Here is an 18,202-nt window from a genome sequence, read left to right on the forward strand (position 1 = left end):
AACCTCCATTTTACCCACATCTGTATTTCTTAGAATATTTTCCAAGTATTAATGAATATTCCGTTATTCTCGGTACAAACAGGAAGTGGGGAAAATAAAGTGACAAAGTGATAGTCCTCCACCCATGAAAAATAATGACATTTATTCATCTTTTTAGTATTGGCTCCAGGATTAGAAATGAGGTATTAGAAAGAGAAGTGGATTTTCTTTGTTAAAAGAGAGCTAAAGAAAAATGAGATTCCTACTTGTAAGCTCTTACTGAAGTGGGTTTTTCTTTAAAAAAAAAAAAAAAAGTCAAAACCACAACTAAGTAAGTTATCCTACTACTTTTTGTCCTGTTCCTAGTGTGATTGTCCATCTCGTTCTCCAGATAAGAATCCAGTAATTTCTCTCAACCTCAACTACGCTGAGAGTTCCATAGCTCAGGCCATTTCAACGAGCCAAGATTGGCTCTTAAAAGATATTGTGCCCAGGTCTGAGTGGTGGGTCCTTGAACATTGGTGACTCCTCATGACCGAGTGTCACAAGGTTGGCCTCGAACTTTTGAAGGCAATAAATAGGAAACCCTCTCTGTCCTATCTCCGATCATCCCCAAACTAGCCAACTGTTTCTAAAAGTACAGCTGTCTTACTTCTCATTCTCTCTGGAAGAAGGGGCATGAAAAAGGGAACAAGTGGAAGATGGGTTTTTGCACAACCTTCCTAAGACTCAGTTTCTTTATTCTAAAATGGGGATCTTAATCTCTATGTGCTACCTTCTTCTATCACATCATGCAAAGATGGGAGAAGGTGTTTTATTTGAAAGCACTGTTGGTTTACTGTGAATAATTGTGGGCAAACCTAGAGTATTATTAATTGGGAAATAGTTTTGAAGAAGTGGCACGGGAAAAAAAAAAAAAAGAAGGAAATGTAAGGAGAGAGCGTTTTATCTGGGACCTGTGAAAAGAGAGAGAGAGGCAGAGACAGAAACAGAGAGACTGATTTACCCTCAGGACTTTCTTGAAAGTTTTCATGGTGACCGATGCTCAGAGTTTATAATTGTGCATATAAAACATAAAACAGAAATCGAAAATTGCCAAGTATTTCGGTGAGTGAGGTTTTCCTTTTTTGTTTATCCAAATGTTCGGGCCGGTGACACAAGCAGATGGGGGAGGAGGTGAGAACACGCTCTTAACATTCATTGCAAAAAAAAAAAAAAATACTGAAACAAACATTTTCAGCACAAATATTAAACTGCCTTTTCTCTACCGATTGGTAAAAAAATATATTATATTCTGATTTTTTTTTTTTTTCTTTTTAAATTATATGGTCATCCATCCCAGCCAAAGTCCTGGCCGGTCATCTGGTAGAACTTCAAGTTGAACGGCCGATAGAACTCGCGCAGCCTGCGCACCACCTCGCGGTCGATCTCGGGGTGGGTCCTGCCCTTGGTCTTGCCCAGGCAGTGGGGCTTGCTGCTGCCCTCGGCCTTCTTCAGGCAGGGGAAGCCCTTGGTCTTGTTGAAGTAGAAGTGCTTGTCGGTGATGATCCTCTTGAGGCCCAGGAAGTCCTGCACGCGGCCCAGCTCGCCGGCTGGGTCGCTGATGAGCCGCTCCCCGCTCACGAAGAGCATCTGGCCGATGGGGAAGTGATGCAGCCAGTGCTCCAGGTGCTTGGCGTAGATGCCGATCTGGATGGCGCTCCACGACGTGTCGATGAGGCCCGTCGTGCGGTTCTTGAACGTCAAGCTCTCGAAGGTGGGGATGTCGGGCCGCTTGGACAGTGTCTGCGTGTAGTCCGAGATGGCTCGGGTCACCGGGTCCCGCACCACCACGATGAGCTTGGTGTCCTTGGACATGGCCGAGATGCGCGCGGGCGCTTCGCGGGTGACGAAGTAACTGGGTGTCTTCTCCATGGTGATCTGCCCCTCCAGGGTCCTCGGCATCAGGTCCCTGAGGAAAGCAAAAGGGCTTGTTAGAGCCTGAAAAGGGAGCGACTTTCCCTGCTGTACAGGGAGAGCCCATTGCCAAGGAGGGGGGCGTCCTCTAGACTCTGGATAGGGGAGGGTGCTTGAACTGCTGGTGCCCACCCTCCCACTTCTCGGGGAGAAGCTGTTGTACAAGCTTCTCGGGTCCCTAGTGTATTTATTTATTTTTATTTTTTAGGATTTTATTTATTTATTTGAGAGAGAGAGAGAGCGAGAGAGGGCACCAGCCGAGAAGAGAGGGAGAAGCAGGTTCCCCACTGAGCAGGGAGCCCGATGTAGGGCTGGATCCCAGGACCCCGGGATCATGACCTGAGCCGAAGGCAGACGCTCAACCAACTGAGCATCCAATCCTCGTGCATTTATTTATTTATTTAAGATTTATTTACTGGGATGCCTGGGTGGCTCGGTCGGTTGAGCGTCTGCCTTCGGCTCAGGTCATGATCCCGGGGTCCTGGGATCGAGTCCCGCATCGGGCTCCCTGCTCCGCGGGGAGCCTGCTTCTCCCTCTGCCTCTGCCTCTCTCTCTCTCTCTCATGAATAAATAAATAAAGTCTTTAAAAAAAAAAAAGATTTATTTATTTATTTATTTGACGGAGAGAGACACAGCGAGAGAGGGAACACAAGCAGGGTGAGTGAGAGAGGGAGAAAGCAGGCTTCCCGCTGAGCAGGGAGCCCGATGCGGGGCTCGATCCCAGGACCCTTGGATCATGACCTGAGCCAAAGGTAGATTCCTAGCCCACTGAGCCACCCAAGCGCCCTTCCTTCCTTGCGTATTTAATGGGAAATAGTAATATCCACCTCATACGGTTGTTGCGACAGTTAAACAAGTTAATAGAATATCCTTCAATACTTCAGGAAAGTGCGGGGCACAGAGTAAGTGCTATGTAATTTTTTATCTATTTTTACCAGTAACCCACAATGCTGTCAGAAAATCACCTTCATCAAATCCTTTAGGTAAATTAGACTATCGTAATAAACATGATCATACTACTAGGAAATGGTATTAAAATACCCCGAGCCCATTCTGCAGTTTTCTTACAAACAAAGCAATTCTATTTAACATAATGTCACTGCCTGGTACACAACATTACTTCTCTAAATTTAGAGTTTCTGAATTTTCCTGTAACAAACAAGACTTATTAAACAATCCATCTTTTATTGAATAACTTGAAACGCCGTCACTACAACAGTCTACAGACTGTGGTTCGTCTAGACATGGGCTCAAATGTTGTTATTATCGTATTTTTCCCACAACGAAGTGAATTCTAGCTCTTTGCCGTTCAAAACGTTCTTGATTCTCTCTGCTTATTTTTCCTGATGAAGGTTAGGATCACTTTGCCCTGTCAAAAGAAAAATATGCCACTGGAGTCTTGACGGAGCAGATGTTCCCACTAGGTCAAGCGAACAGTACCCTACTGAGAACTGGTGAGTCTCAGGGCCAGTCAAAAAGGATGAGCAGGAGAGAGAAAACCTATTTATTCTTCCAATTTAAATGTACTACCATTACACCCACTATTTGATATTATGGCACTGTCTTTTTAATCCCAAGTTTTGTAAGAAATAGCTGTGGCTCAAATCAATAGTAGAATAAATGTAGCTGGGGATTTATTTCAATAACTACACCAAATTTGTCCTCTGATCCATTGTGAGAGGAATCAAACTTCTAAATGTTCTGATACTGGATTGACTTTTATTCCTGGAATACAAGCTGTTTCTGTTGGACTCTGATGGACTGTTCTTCTAATATCGTCCTGGATTTGGTTCACCATTATTTTGTTCTGGATTTTTCATTCATATTCATTAATAGGATGTTCCTATAGTTTTTCTTGTGATCAATAGCTTAATCAATTGCTAGAATATGAATTAATCCACCAATAAAATGAGTTGAGAGATGTTTCAAATTTTTCTCTATCCTAGAGAAGTTTAAGTAGCAAATTAATTTTTTAAAAGATTTTTTACATTTACTTACTTGAGAGAGAGAGCATGCGAGCGGGGGGGGGGGGGTTGTGCAGAGAGAGAGAGAGAGAGAAGCAAACTCCCCGCTGAGTACAGAGCTTGACAGGAGGCTCAATCTCACAACTCTGAGATCATGACCTGAGCCGAAATCAAGAGTCAGATGCTTAACAGACTGAGTCACCCAGGCGCCCGGCAAAATAATTTTCTGTTCCTTAAATTTGGTAGGCATTACCTACAAAGCCATCCTACACTGATGCTTTTGAGGGTAAGGATAGGAAAGAAACAAGATTTTTCAAACATATCTTTTCAGTTTCTTTCATGGTAATTGGTTTCTTGTAAATACCTTGCCTTGATTTTGGCAATTAATATGTTTCTATAAGTCACCCAGTTGAGCAGTGAGTTACATCCTCAGTCTGAACTGTAATTTTATAGTCCCCAGGGATTTCCCGTTTTCTGCCTTTCTTTCTGTTTTCTAGATTCTGTTATCTGTTTAAATACACTTATTTGCATTTTAGATTCTTAATGCTCCCTTTATTCTTTATTTCTATTTATGCTCTGCTATTCTTCTAATTCATTTAACAGGATGCTTCATAGATTTTCTATCCTTTTTCACAAGTAATAAAAACATTTTGAGGCTATTATTTCCCCCTTTACCTACAAACTTCGTCAAATTTCACGTTTTGATACGTTCTGTTGTCATTTTCATAAATACTTATTTAGGTAATTGCATTTTGTACTTTTTGGCCCAGGTGTAATCTAGGATTGCTTTTATTTTTAATTCTGATGGTTGGTTTACTGCATCTTTACCATAATTTGGTTATGAGTTTCTAGTTTGCCTTTGTGGTAAAATAATGTACTTCGTGTTATGTGAACTTGCCTTTGTTGATTTCCTATAATTTCGTCCCACCTATGCCGTTTGCTAACTTTATATTAAGAAAAATTTCAAACACACCCCCAAGTAGAGAGAATTACAATGTACATCTCTGTACCTTACATCCGACTTCAAAAAACAACTGGTGGCCAATTTAATTTCATTCATAACCCCCTCCATTTCTACTCTCTCCTCCACAAATGAATTACTTTAAAGTGTGTCTCAGACATCACATCCACTGGTTCGTAAACATTCTGGTTCCCCAACAGGTGTTCGCGAGGATGTGGAGAAGGGGGAACCCTCTTGCACCACTGGTGGGAAAGCAAACTGATGCAGCCACTCTGGAAAACGGTATGGAGGTTCCTCAAAAGGTTAAAAATAGAACTACCCTAAGACCCAGCAATTGCACTACTTGGTATTTGCCCAAAGGATACAAAAACGCTAATTTTCGAAGTGATACATGCACACCAATGCTTACAGCAGCAGAATCTATAATAGCCAAATGATGGAAGCAGCCCAAGTGTCCACTGATTGCTGAATGGATAAATATGTGATATATACACATAATGGAATATTATTCAGCCATCAAAAAGAACGAAATCTTGCCATTTGCAGTGATGTGGATGGAGCTAGAGAGGATTATGCTAAGCGAAATGAGTCAGAGAAAGACAAATACCATAGGATTTCACCCATATGTGCAATTTAAGAAACAAATGAGCAAAGGAAAAAAAGAGAGAGAGAGAGACAAACCGAGAAACAGACTCTTAAATATAAAGAACAAATTGATGGTCACCAGAGGGGTGGTGGTGGGGGGGATGGATGAAACAGGTGATGGGGAGTAAGGAGTTCACTTGTTGTGATGAGCACCAGATAATGTATGGAAGTGTTGAATCACTCTAGTGCACACCTGAAGCTAATATTACACTGTATGTTACCTAACTGGAATTTATATAAGAACTTTTAAAAGACCCATTCTGCTTCCCACTGTCATTATTTTTGGCAAAAATTCCTCAACATCTGTAGCAATAAGCCACTGACCCTGAGCTAGTTCAGGGATGCCGGGATTCTCAGATCTTTGCCGTCTTTGATATTTTAGTCTGGTTATGTTTAGTTTTTTCCTTGGGGAAGGACATGATAATTAGATATCTGATTTCTCTTGCTTTTTTGTTGTTGTTTTAAGAAAGCTGCAATTCTTTTTGCAAAAGAACCCTTACTGTCACCCACCCCCACTCCCGAAATATGCCTTAAGCTCTGGGGAAAACTAAGCAGCAACCAAAATTCAGTGTTGCTGCAAGGCAGACACAGATTGCTGTCACTACCCACGTTAACACTGGTGTTACCGCGGGACATGAATTCACGGCCTCATCACTGTGCATCTCTCCACAGAGAACTGAGAAATGGGCGAGGCCAACCCACTCTGGAAGCTTAGGTTGCACGTTTATAAGATGAGCTAGGAGATCCACCCAGACATTGTTGGAATGATTCAGTGAAGGAAATTTGATCAACTGTGTGAAAAACGTTGGGGATAGCAAAAGCAAACATTAAGTATCAGCGAAGTGGTAAGAAAGAATATTTGGTGATTAAAAAAGGAAAAGAAAAAAAGTCCACATTCCTGCCTCCTCTCCTGACTTTTAACTGCTCGACCTCCTTTTTTGGCCAGTAAGATAGAATATACTTCGCTCAGAAGCTACTGGTTGGGGATCTCAATCTCCCTCTCTCTCCTGTCTCAGGGGAACACCCAGATCTCCAGCAGCCCTTTCCACCCAGATTCTGACTGGAGGTTGTGCTGCACGAGAGGAAATCCCACTAACGTCTCTGAAAAAAGAAACCATATTTTACATTCTCTCAACAGAATAAGGGAAAGAGGTATCCAAAGAGGAAACAGCTAAAATGGGATTTCAGAAAAAAAACGCATTAATGACTGTCATCTCTAGGATGAGGAAAACGGGACTGGTTTGGCATGGTTTGGGGGGAGGGTGGGGGTGGGGAGTCCCAGCGAACTGGAAGCCACCTGCAAGCCACCTTTCTTCAAAAAGGAAGAAGTGATAGTCTAAATAAATCCTTAATGAAGCTTACACTGTAAAAGGACTCACAACAGGACTTTAAATAGTCATCTCCTTTTTAATTTCTTTATTCATTTTCTTACTGCAATTTGAATTTCAATGTTTAAAGTAGAGCTCATCTATCACATAAAAGGAAATGCAGGTGTAATTTGGAATACCGTATTTCAAAGTGTTGAGGAGAACTTGCAAACCTGAGTGAGACATATGCTGTGACTCTACTCTGTGTTAGGACTTGGGCCAAATGGGCAGAGAAAAAGCCATCCCTGTACCATGAAAGCTCAGAAGAGATACCAGACAGGCTAAGGGAGAAGAAAGGTGTGTATAGTAAGACACGTCAAGTTTCCCTGAAGACGGAACAAGCTGGGGTGGGGAGTGAGAAATTCGATTGGATGATGGGAGAGGTAGGTTGTAGGAGGCCTTAATTTCCAGGCTAACCGGGTAAGGCTATCCCAACTTCACCTCTAAATAGTGATGAGGATTTGGAGACATTAATAGTAGGTATGGGTATGGATGGGGAAATGGGTAGAAACCAGAATAAGGAAAAATTAGGAAAGCTTTTTTTTCCCCCCCCAAGGAAGTCAAAGAAGGGTTAAGAAGAGATCTCACAAGCAAATTAAGGATTATTACAAAGTGGGTTGCACACATGTGCTCTTTCTCCCCAAAGAACACAACAGCCAAAAAGTAGAAGCAACCCAAGTGTCCACCAGCAGATGAATGGATAAAGAAAATATACTCCATACACACAATGGAATAGTATTCGGCCTTAAAAAGGAAGGGAATTCTGGCACCTGTTCCAACATGGAGGAAGCCTGAGGACATTCTGCTCTGAGAAATTAGCCCATCACAGAAGGACAAACATTATGTGATTCCATTTATATGAGGCCCAGACAGAAAGTAGAGTTGTGGTGGCCAGGCACTGGGGGAGGGGGAAGGAGTTATTTAATGGTACGGAGTTTTAGTTTTGTAAGATGAAGAGTTCTGGAAAAAGAATGCTCCACAATGTGAATGCACTCAGCAACTCTGAACTGTACACTTAACAACGGTTAAGATGGTAAACATAAACATTATGTCTATTTTATCATATTATCATTTCTTTAAAAAAAAAAACAACTCCCCCAGAAGACAAGGTCTTCAATTGCATCAATATAATTTAATTAAACGAAAGAGCCTTTTTGGTTTTGCAGATAATTAAACATTTAGCACAAGGTACTGAAAGAGGTTTGTGCTGTGGTTTTGCTTTCCTCTTGCTAGACCAAAGGGGACTATAATAATTTATGCAATATTGTGGAGCTGTCTGATTAAGAAATGTTTTTTGGCCTGCATCTGCCCACTGCTGGCCGGGTAACCATGAGCTAGTCATTCAACCTCTCCAATCTCAGCTTACTCACCTCACCCAAAAAATCAAGCCAAAGGGCTGGGGAATCTGGACCGTAAGCCGTGTTGACATGACCATTAGGGCAGGGAACATACCAAGAACTGTTCTTAAGAAGGTATTTCCAGCTGCCAAGAGAAACCCACCTAGTCCAGATCACAAGGGTCCAGAGGAGGACAGAGCCCCTCTGACATGTTCCTGAGACATCCACGCACCTGTCCATTAGAGACCCTATATGTATGACATTCAGGCAGAACAGTGCCTGGTTTGAAGGCCACGAACTGGCAAAGCCAAGTTATTTGCCTGTTACAGTGGGAGAAAGGGGAGCTCAGTTTTTAAGGGGAATCAATTTCTTCCCATGCCACGTGGCACAGTTATTCCCAGAAGGGATCTGTTTGGTAACACTTCCATGTGACCCGGGATAGTGTGCCTCCTAGATGTCCTGGGGATTTCATTTTGGATCCCATGTCACAATGGGATGAATCACTATGGGCCTACACTTATTCGAATAGCTCTCTAGTGGTCTATGGGATAGGATATGGCCAAGTATGAACCATGAGACACCTGCTAAATAGTTCATTTTTACTTAAGCCCTAAGTCACCTGAGTAGTTCATGGTAGGAGTACTAAGGTGACCCAGAAGGCCTTCCCACTGCCACACTGCAGATAGGACAGATCTGCCTCCATGAGAGCGCCTCACTGATAGTCTTAGAGGCAAAACCACCACTGTCTGCATCACCATCACCTGCATGGTCAGGGACACTACCAAGAGGCAGCCCTCGATGACACTCAACAACACAAATTCATTGCACATTCAAAAAAGGATAAAAAAGAACCCACCTCATGTGTTTCACCTTTCGTATTCCTTTGGGTCATGTGCTCTGAACTCCCTCTGCCCTCATATTGTCTTCCTGCTCCCCCACCCTCCCACAGGAACTGCTACTGACCCTCTCCAGAGGTACTTCTTCCTTAAAAAATTCCCCTCCCTCATTGTATTTTTAGTAAATGGTGTTTGGTCAATTGGTTATTCACATGGAAAAATAAATCTTGGTATCTCGCCATGTAGAAAAATCAACTCCAGATGGTACATATAAATATGAATGATAAAACAGTAAAACTTTTGGAAGGAAACCTAGGAGAGCATCTTAATGATTGAGGGGGGGCAAATATTTCTTAAGTTTCTTAAAGGAAGAGCCACAAAGAAAAGAATGATGAACCGGACTATATTAAACATAAGAACTTCTGTTCATCAAATGATACCAATAAGAGAGTAAAAAGGCAAACATCAGAATGATAGAAAATATTTAAAACACATATACCTGACAAAAGATTTATATCCATCATACATAAAGAGCTCCTGCAAATCGATGAGTTAAAAAAGCTAGCTATCATGAAAGAAAAATGGGCAAATGTCTTGAATAAGCAGTGCTTACGAAAAACAGTATCCAAATAGTCAATAAATGTATGAAAAGGTACGGCACTTTATTAGTCATCAAGGAAATGCAAATTAAAACACAATAGCAAACACCCAACTGAATGGCTAGAATAAAAACCACATAGAATTCCGAATGTGGGCGAGGATGTGAGACAACTGATTCTTTGTTGGTCTGGGTATAAATTGGCATAATGGCTTTCAAAAACTATTTGGAACTATCTACCAAAGCTGCACATAGGTATACATGTGGCCCAGCAATTTTGCTCCCAGGACTATACGCAATAGAAATCATACATATGTTCATCAAAAGACGTGGTCATGAACATTCATAGTTAATCATAACAGCCCCAAAGGCAAGCTCCCTAAACATCCATCAAAAATAGAAAGATATGGGCACTTGGGTGGCTCAGTTGGTTGGGTGACTGCCTTTGGCTCAGGTCATGATCCGGGAGTCCCCAGTTCAAGTCCTGAGTTGGGGGTCCCTGCTTCTCCCTCTGACCCTCTCCCCTCTCATTCTCTCTCTCTCATTCCCTCTATCTCAAATAAATAAATAAATCTTTAAAAAAATAGATTTATATACATATATATATGTATATGTATATATGTGTGTATATATTTTTTGATGACATAAACAATACATACACATACGTATATGTATATATAAATAAGATACACATAAAATACTATACAGAATTGGCATGAGTGACTCAACACTTGTGAATGAATCCCATAAACACAATGTTGAAAAACACAGCCAGTCACAAAAATGTACGTACTATATGATTTCTCTCATCCGAAGTTCGAAAATGGGCAAAACCCACCTACGGTGTTAGATGTCGGGGACAGTGGTTACCCTTGGGGGAATGAGTGACCAGAAGGGGGCACAAGGTGTTTCTGGAGAGGTGGGAATATCCCAATCTGTAATGTGGGATTTGTGTCCTTTTCTGAATTTGGTTATATACTTCAATAAAAAGTTTCCAAGACTTATAAAAAAAAAAAAATGGTCCAATTCCCTGTAATTCTCCCAAGAAAAACACACATTTCAAAACAGTGCATTTGCTAAACCAACTACATCTCCAACTCAAAGAAATTTAGATCATAAAGGAAAAGAAGCTGACCTCCCATACGTAGGAATCAGTGGTCCTCTCAATGACCCTTTCCCCTTTGCCCAAGTTATCAGAACAGGAGCCACACCTGGGCCACTGATTCTCACGGTGCTATACGCACGGTGGTGTTCACGGCATCATAGTGGATGTATCTCTAGAGTGTGGGCAGGGGTACAGAGATATCTGAAGACTGCATTATGTTTGCAAACCATTTTAGCAATTGCTTCCTCCTTTAATCTTTACACGGCCCATGAGAGAGAAGATAGGCATCGCGCTCCCCAATTCTTCTGACGAACAGGCTGAGATTCAGAGAGGCTAAGCAGCATACACTAGTTCCCGCAGTCAGTATACGGAAGGTGACAATGGGCACCCTGGTGCCTGGTGCAAGGTCATTTCCATCGCAATGGACGAGAGAAAGTCAGCAGATGAAAGGGATAGGATGAGGATACAGCGAAGGTGGTTCAATAGACGGAAAACTTGAGAATCTGAGAAAGCTGTCCAGAGGGTGGCTGTGAAGACCCCAGCAGAGCCAAACTCTGACCTGAATACAGAGGAAGGAATCTGTCATCAGGGGAGCTGTATGAAGTTGACCGAGAAGATGATTTTAAGATTAAGGATAAAGGAAACCCCACACCAGAGCACCAGCTGTCATGGATGAAGAAAGAACTCAGGTGGTTAGGTGCGGTGGGAGGCTCTTCCAACAGGATCCAAGCTTGAGGAGTTAGAGACCTGGATTCGGGGCGGGGGGGCGGAGGGCTGATGTGGGAGAGGGAAGGGTGTTCTGATGACGCTGGACAGCTGAATTATGATGGGAACAAAGCAGTTTTCAAAGAAGATCCCCAAGTTTTACACATAGAAAATGACAGGAATTTTACTGAAACAAACGACCCCCGCCAAAAACAGTTATTTTGAAGAAAGAAGTAGACTCCCCTTTCTCTAAAAGAGAAAAAAATAAGTGTTTCTCTGTTAAGTAGAGTTGAGGCTAATTTTTATTTTTATTTATTTTTTTAAAACATTTTATTTATGTATTTGGCAGAGAGCTTGCATAAGCACGGAAGCAGAAGAGGGAGAGGGAGAGAGAGAATCAGGGAGCCTGACACCGGGCTCAAATCCAGGACCCCGGGATCATGACCTGAGCCAAAGACAGACGCTTAACCGACGGAGCCACCCAGGTGCCCTTAGGCTAATTTTTAAAAGTTAGGATTTCTGCCTAAGAATTCTCATGAGGGCAAAACATTATTGATTTTATTATAAAATACGACACCGAAGGATCACCTATGTTTCCACGAAGACAACACTGATTTATAGGAAACTCAAAACTGGGAATAGGAATGTGGATCCATCTTGATTCTGCTGTTCCTAAACTGTGTGATATTGAGCAAATCACTTTCATTCTCGGGGCCTTGACTTCTTCATAAGCAAAACAGTAAGACTATTGTCCTCCACGTTTCTAGGACCTTCCCACCTCCAAGACTCCATGTACGGGGCAAGACTTAAGTTCATTATTAACATGTCAGGCTTACAACTCTGCACAGCCTCACAACTGCTCTGTTCTGAAGTATGACCCCACTAATCACATCAAAAGATTTGTATCAATCAGGGACACCTGGGTGGCTCAGTCAGTTAAGCATCTGCCCTCAGCTCAGGTCATGATCTCGGGGTCCTGGGATCGAGTCCCATATCGGGCTCCATGCTCAGCGGTGAGTCTGCTTCTCCCTCTCCCTTCTGTGATCTCTCTCGCGCTCTCTCAAATAAAGAAATAAAATCTTAAAAAAACCAAAGATTTGTACAAATCATTAGGCAGGGCCAATCTGCATCAACAGAATTCATTTCCAAATCAATGAAGTCTGAAAGAATAAGGTTAGTCCAAAGGAAGGCTCCCTTGCTCTTCCCCTAGCGCTTGGAGGCAGAAGAAAGACCAGGAAGTCCAGAAGAGGAGCAGTCTCGAAGCATCCAGTAAGGCAGTGACTAAGAAGAACCCATCTCTGTCCCACACCTCCTCTGTGCCCGAAACATCAAAATAAGATGTCACTGCTAGAAAATGAAGTTTCACAGGTAGGGTTATGTTAACCATAACTAACACCCAGGGCCACCAAGAATTCAAATGGTGGTGTCTGAAGACAGAAGCCAATGAACACTTACTAAAGCATTTACCGTTGACCCAGATCTGATGTAGATTTCTCGCGTCATTATCAGCAGTGAAGAGCTGGAATTATTAACATAATTTCATGGTTGAGGAGATAGGTTCAGACAGGTCATGCGACTTGTCCGAACACACACAGTGATGAGTGAAAGAGACAGAATGAAAATCCAGGTTTGTTCAGCTCTAGCGTGCGTATTCTTTGAACCTCCCCCAGACACCCAGGTAGCATGAGCAGGACTCTTGGGGTGGATGTTATTGGCCAGTGTCGATATTCTGTCAACACACATGAATATTCAATGCATCGCAGAGTGCAAATCATTCTGCTTGGAATCTTGCAAACAGGCAAGAGACAGAACATGTTTTTCGAGAACTTTCTTCCATCCGGGAAGGACATGCTGCAAGGAAAAGGCCCCCGAGTTGTAACACAAAGGTAATTTACCTTGAGGAGTCAATAAATCTGGCTCTTGCACGCACACATTTGCTTCGTCTATACAACCAAACAGAAACAACGTGTCTGTTTTTAGAAGCCTCCGGCAGCAGGAAATTCTAGGAAAAACATGCTCTTTGCATGGCCCTGGTGAGAAGGTGGCTCCCAGGGGTCCCCGATGGCGTGAGCATGGAGCAGAGGAAGTTTTCAGCACACTCCCAGTGCTGTCAGCCCGCCATCCCTCGGGCCAAGGTCCAACCACATCAGTATTTCTTTTCCCGCTGTTATGATGTGGGACCCCACTCCAAACGTGACTTGTAAGGCTGGAAGGAAAACTCCCTCGAGCTGGTGTTTGAGTTGGCTTCTGTAGGAGAGGAAGACTTATGTTTTTGAACCCGCTCCCACGCTGACCCAATCTAGATGTACGATTCTTATAACCAAACCCTCGTTAAGGTACATCAACATCAAGCATAAAGGCTGGTATGCATCCCAGGGTCTTTGATGGGCGACTCCTGGTGAAACTGTGAATGATCAAGTGAAGAAAGAGAAAGCATTCTAACTCTCCCCAGGCTTTATGACAAAGGAAGAAAGCTTATTTGAAAAACAACCAACCAACCAACCAAACAAAAGCCCATTATGTTCCTTGGCGCTCCAGGGGAGGAGAGAAAAGTCAAGGATTCTTGGTTTTGGGGAACGTCAGGAAAGGGCAGAAAATACATCTGCATCTAGGTCAGAGAGGAGAATAACCCTGACAGGGAAGGAGCAAGAATTATCTTAGATCATGAATTCAAGCACGAATCCTTCATGTCTGTTTAGGACCTTAGTTTCCCCAAGCCATGCCACAAATTACCTCATTCATTGACTCTGAGCAAATACAGAAACAGACCAGTATTTTCCAAGGCTTGATGCCTCACCCTCTGATTATCTCCTTCCAAGTTTACTCCACTGGGGAATCCGTGTGTCTCTAAGATTTAAAATATAATTTTAAACTCTATATCCATGGATCCCAAACTCTGTTTTAAAAAGGGGTCTGGCTCTTGGGAACTGATGTGCTTCTCCCAACGTCCTATCAAGATGCCAAAAAATATCCAGGAAAAAAAAACCCACAACAACATTAAAAACTGAAATTCACACAACTCTGTAAGATGATCAGAACCTAAGAAATCATCTGTCATGCCTCTCCATAGTGGGTCTGTCTCTGAACTTTAAAAGACATTCTTTTTTTAAAATATATTTTTAAAAGATTTATTTATTTATTCGAGGCGGGGAGAGGCAGAAGGAAGGGGCAAGAAAGAAGCCCAAGCAGACCCCCCCACACCGAGCATGGAGCCCGCCCAACAGACGAGCGGCTCAATCCCATCACCCATGAAATCATGACCTGAGTCAAAATCACGAGTTGGACGCTCAACAGACTGAGCCACCCAGGCGCCCCTGGATCTCAGATATTCTTGAAGCACCAAATTAAAAAGTGACGATAATTCTTCTGTCCTGTTCTTTGTGGAGAACTGAACACGGGCACCCCACCCCGAGAGTAGGCACCCCCTTCCTCAAATTTGTGCTACTGGAGCCCCCACCCTAGTTCCCGCCCTCGTAGAGCTGCAGGCTTTGAAAACTATTTGCAAAATTTGGAGTGTTTGAGAAGAAAGAAAGCATTTCATAGGCATTCATAGAGAAAGACAAACGCAGTAACGCTAGAACTAGCTACTTGAAAAACGAAGGTCGAGGGGTGGGAGGGTTGAAATTACACTTTCATAGGAAGTGCCCAAAGGTCGCTAAAGATTCAAAAGAGAAAAACTTTTATCCTGAGCTAAGCTGTATTTCACTTAAAGTTGTATCAAAATAACACTTTCGGATATGCAATGATTCAGAAACCTTAGCATCGAGGTAACCTAGGGGGAAAAAAAACCTGAAGTTTCATTTCAGTTGAACAACAGAGCAAAATGAAAAGCTCAAGAATAAAGAAGTCCGTGTATAAGAAACTGAGGGGACATCTACAGTCAGAATAGAACTAAGTCTTCATGAATGATTCTGCAGCTAGTTATTAACAAAAAAAAGACTCTAAATAGCAGAGATGACGTATAATTAAATTAGTCAGGATCTAAAGTCTGATAAATATTTACAAACCCTTAGAAGTGTGTGAAAGAGAGAGAGAGAAAAGAGAGAGGGAGAGGGAGAGGGAGGTGGGGAGTGGGTAGGGGAAGAGACTGATTACTGAGAAGAGAAGATGAAGGTGGGATTAAAAGGAGAAGAATGTTCTGGAAAAAGACAAGTGGGAGGACCACTCTGCTAGGCAGCCGCACCACTGGGTGTGAGAACGGGAGAAATCTCAGAAATCCCCTAATCCAGCCCCTTCATTTCCAATGCAGAAAGAACTTCCAAAATCATCTCACTTGCATGTTATAAAGACTTCTCAGACTTCCTTCTGAGAAGTCAGGCAGCTGAAGGGACACAAAGCTTAGCTTAGATTCTGGTGCACTGACCCTGCCCCTAGTTCACTCTCTTTCTGTGACAGAGCATTCTTCCCTAATTCTAGAAATAGAGGATGCACAGGGCTGGACCACCTTCGCGTTTCAAGCCCCAGTGCATCTGACTCAGGAAAGTGACACTGAACCTGAGCCCTGGTTAGAAGGAGCATCGGGTTTTCGTCATCCTATCTGGTACTTGAACCGGTATCAGGAGATGAACAATCCAGAAGGGGAAGATGGAGTTCCAAATGGATGTGGGCAGGCGTGGGCCAAGGGTGGCCACCTCTCCCCTCGCTGTGGTGGCCGCCACCACTATGCCCCATCAAGGCCCATCTTGGCCCTGGAAGGAGTTTTATAAACGATTCGTGGGAGAGCTGGGCTCTCAGCTGTGTGCTACCGTGGACAGCGGCTTCAGAGTGGAGCCCCCTCCTAGCCTGGAATTACCAGCTCTTTGCATATGTGTTGCTGGAGGTAAGGGAAGAACCGTGCTTTCCTTGCCTGGCGATGGAAACCTAGGACAGTGGGGGAGGCTAAGACAGGTGCAGAGGGCAGGATGCAGAGAAACCTGAAGGAAGGTCCTTTGTTACGTTTTGGCAACAGTAGGGTGTTTGCTTCTTTTGGTTTCTTTGGGTTTTTTTTTTCCTTCTGGGTTTTTAGGTTCTGGACACAGAGCAGGTGCTAATTGGATAGGTCTTTTAAGTTTAAAACAGGAAAAGCGATGCGAAGCTGTGGTTTTAACATGGTCCAGGGCGCTGGACTGCCTGGATGTTCTTTCTAAAATTGCCAGCAGGTGGGCGCCTGGGGGCGGCTCAGTTGGTGAAGCGTCTGCCTTCGGCTCCGGTAATGATCCCAGGGTCCTGGGGTCAAGCCCCGCATCAGGCTCCCCGCTCAGTGGAGAGCCTGCTTCTCCCTGTGTGTGTGCTCTCTCATCTCTCTCTCTCTCAAATAAATAAATAAAAATAAATAAATAAAATTGCCAGCAGGTGACCCAGCCTCCAGCTTCCCTGGTTTTGAACAGCAGAAAAAGACACAACACATTCTGTCCCACCAACAGAACTTCCAAAATCATCTCACTTGCATGCTATAAAGAAACCCTCCAAAATAGGACATCATCGTGAAATGAAGCATGCAAACAAAACAAACTTCAGGAAAGCAATCAATGAGCGTCCATTAGACACAGTCCATCAGTGTAGATGTGCCATTGCCGCTCGACCAGGGACCCTGGTGAACAGCATGAGCAGTGCCCTTAGACAAGAAGCATCCTTTCTCAGAGCCCCGCAACGTAGGAAGTCCTCTTATTATAGATACAACTTTATGATCCCATTTAGGCAACCCGTGACCTTGAGCATCCACTCTCGTGACCAACACTGCTCAGGTCCCAGGGGAAGCTTCTCCCAAACTCTTGCCCTGTGTCTTCCAAGCAAATGTCCGAATGCTGACAAGGGACATGGGTTTGGGTCACTGCGGATACTGGCGGGGGATGCGGATCTGGTGTGCGGAAGATCTGAGTGAGGGAAGTGGTTAGCGGAGGGAAAGGAAAGGTCACTTATCAAACAGTGCAGAGCAGAGAGCATGGAGTACTTTCTTGATAGGAAATATCATTTGCTAGTGTTACTGAGCAAAGGAATGAGCATTCCTTTGCTTCGCTGCCTGTTCCAAATCATGGTCCCATAGGTACTCGCACACCAGCCTGGTGCTCACAACAGTCGCACCCAGACGTGAGGGACATTTTGTACTATTAAGCAAATGGTGCTATGCAATACTTTTTAAATATGTAGGTCAAGGTGAAGAGAGGCAAAGCATGAGACTGAAGTCTTTCCGTGGGCAGCCAGATGGACACAGAAAGCTAGACTTCAGAATAGTTCCAATTTCCTGAAAATGTTTAATAAGTTTAAATTTAATCACCATTTTAAAAAATTAATTTAAAAAATCGACTTCAGTTTTTTTTTAATTTCACATTTTGATATTTATTCATGATATCCAATATTTTATCTTTGGATTTCGATAGAGAACTTGGGAATATTTTCGAAGGAAAATCACTTCTAAAAACTAAGAAAAATCATTTTAATTTTTACAATTACTCTAATTTACAGTTGGGATCAAAAGATGTCCAAATAATGTACCTTTGCTCTTTAAAAAATCCCTTAGACAAAAGGTTGCCAAACTATGGCCCCCAGGTCAAACCCAACTATTTTTATAACAAAGTCTTAGGGAAACAGAGCCATGCCCATTGTCCAAGGCTGCTTAACATCAACGGCAGAACTTAAGAAGTGGTGACAGGTACCACGCACCCACAAAGGCTAAAACATTCTCTTGACCTTTTCAAAAAATGTTTGCTGATCCCTGTTTTGCATCATTATTGTCAACAGAACAAAATTAATATAAAAATCTTGATTGTAA

The 18,202-nt window shown here is 43.0% G+C and overlaps 1 protein-coding gene across 1 annotated transcript in view; it reads right to left on the reverse strand.

Moving 5' to 3' along the window:
- Positions 1-1,308: 1,308 nt before the first annotated feature.
- The window catches only part of HS3ST3A1 (heparan sulfate-glucosamine 3-sulfotransferase 3A1), a 96,420-nt gene continuing 79,526 nt past the window's right edge, over positions 1,309-18,202 (reverse strand). Inside the window, exon 2 of the mRNA XM_021694810.1 lies at positions 1,309-1,930. Coding sequence (XP_021550485.1) covers positions 1,309-1,930 — 622 coding nt within the window. The remainder of the gene's footprint in view (positions 1,931-18,202) is intronic.

This window comes from Neomonachus schauinslandi, chromosome 15 (genome assembly GCF_002201575.2).
Source record: "Neomonachus schauinslandi chromosome 15, ASM220157v2, whole genome shotgun sequence".
Taxonomy (NCBI): Eukaryota; Metazoa; Chordata; class Mammalia; order Carnivora; family Phocidae; genus Neomonachus; species Neomonachus schauinslandi.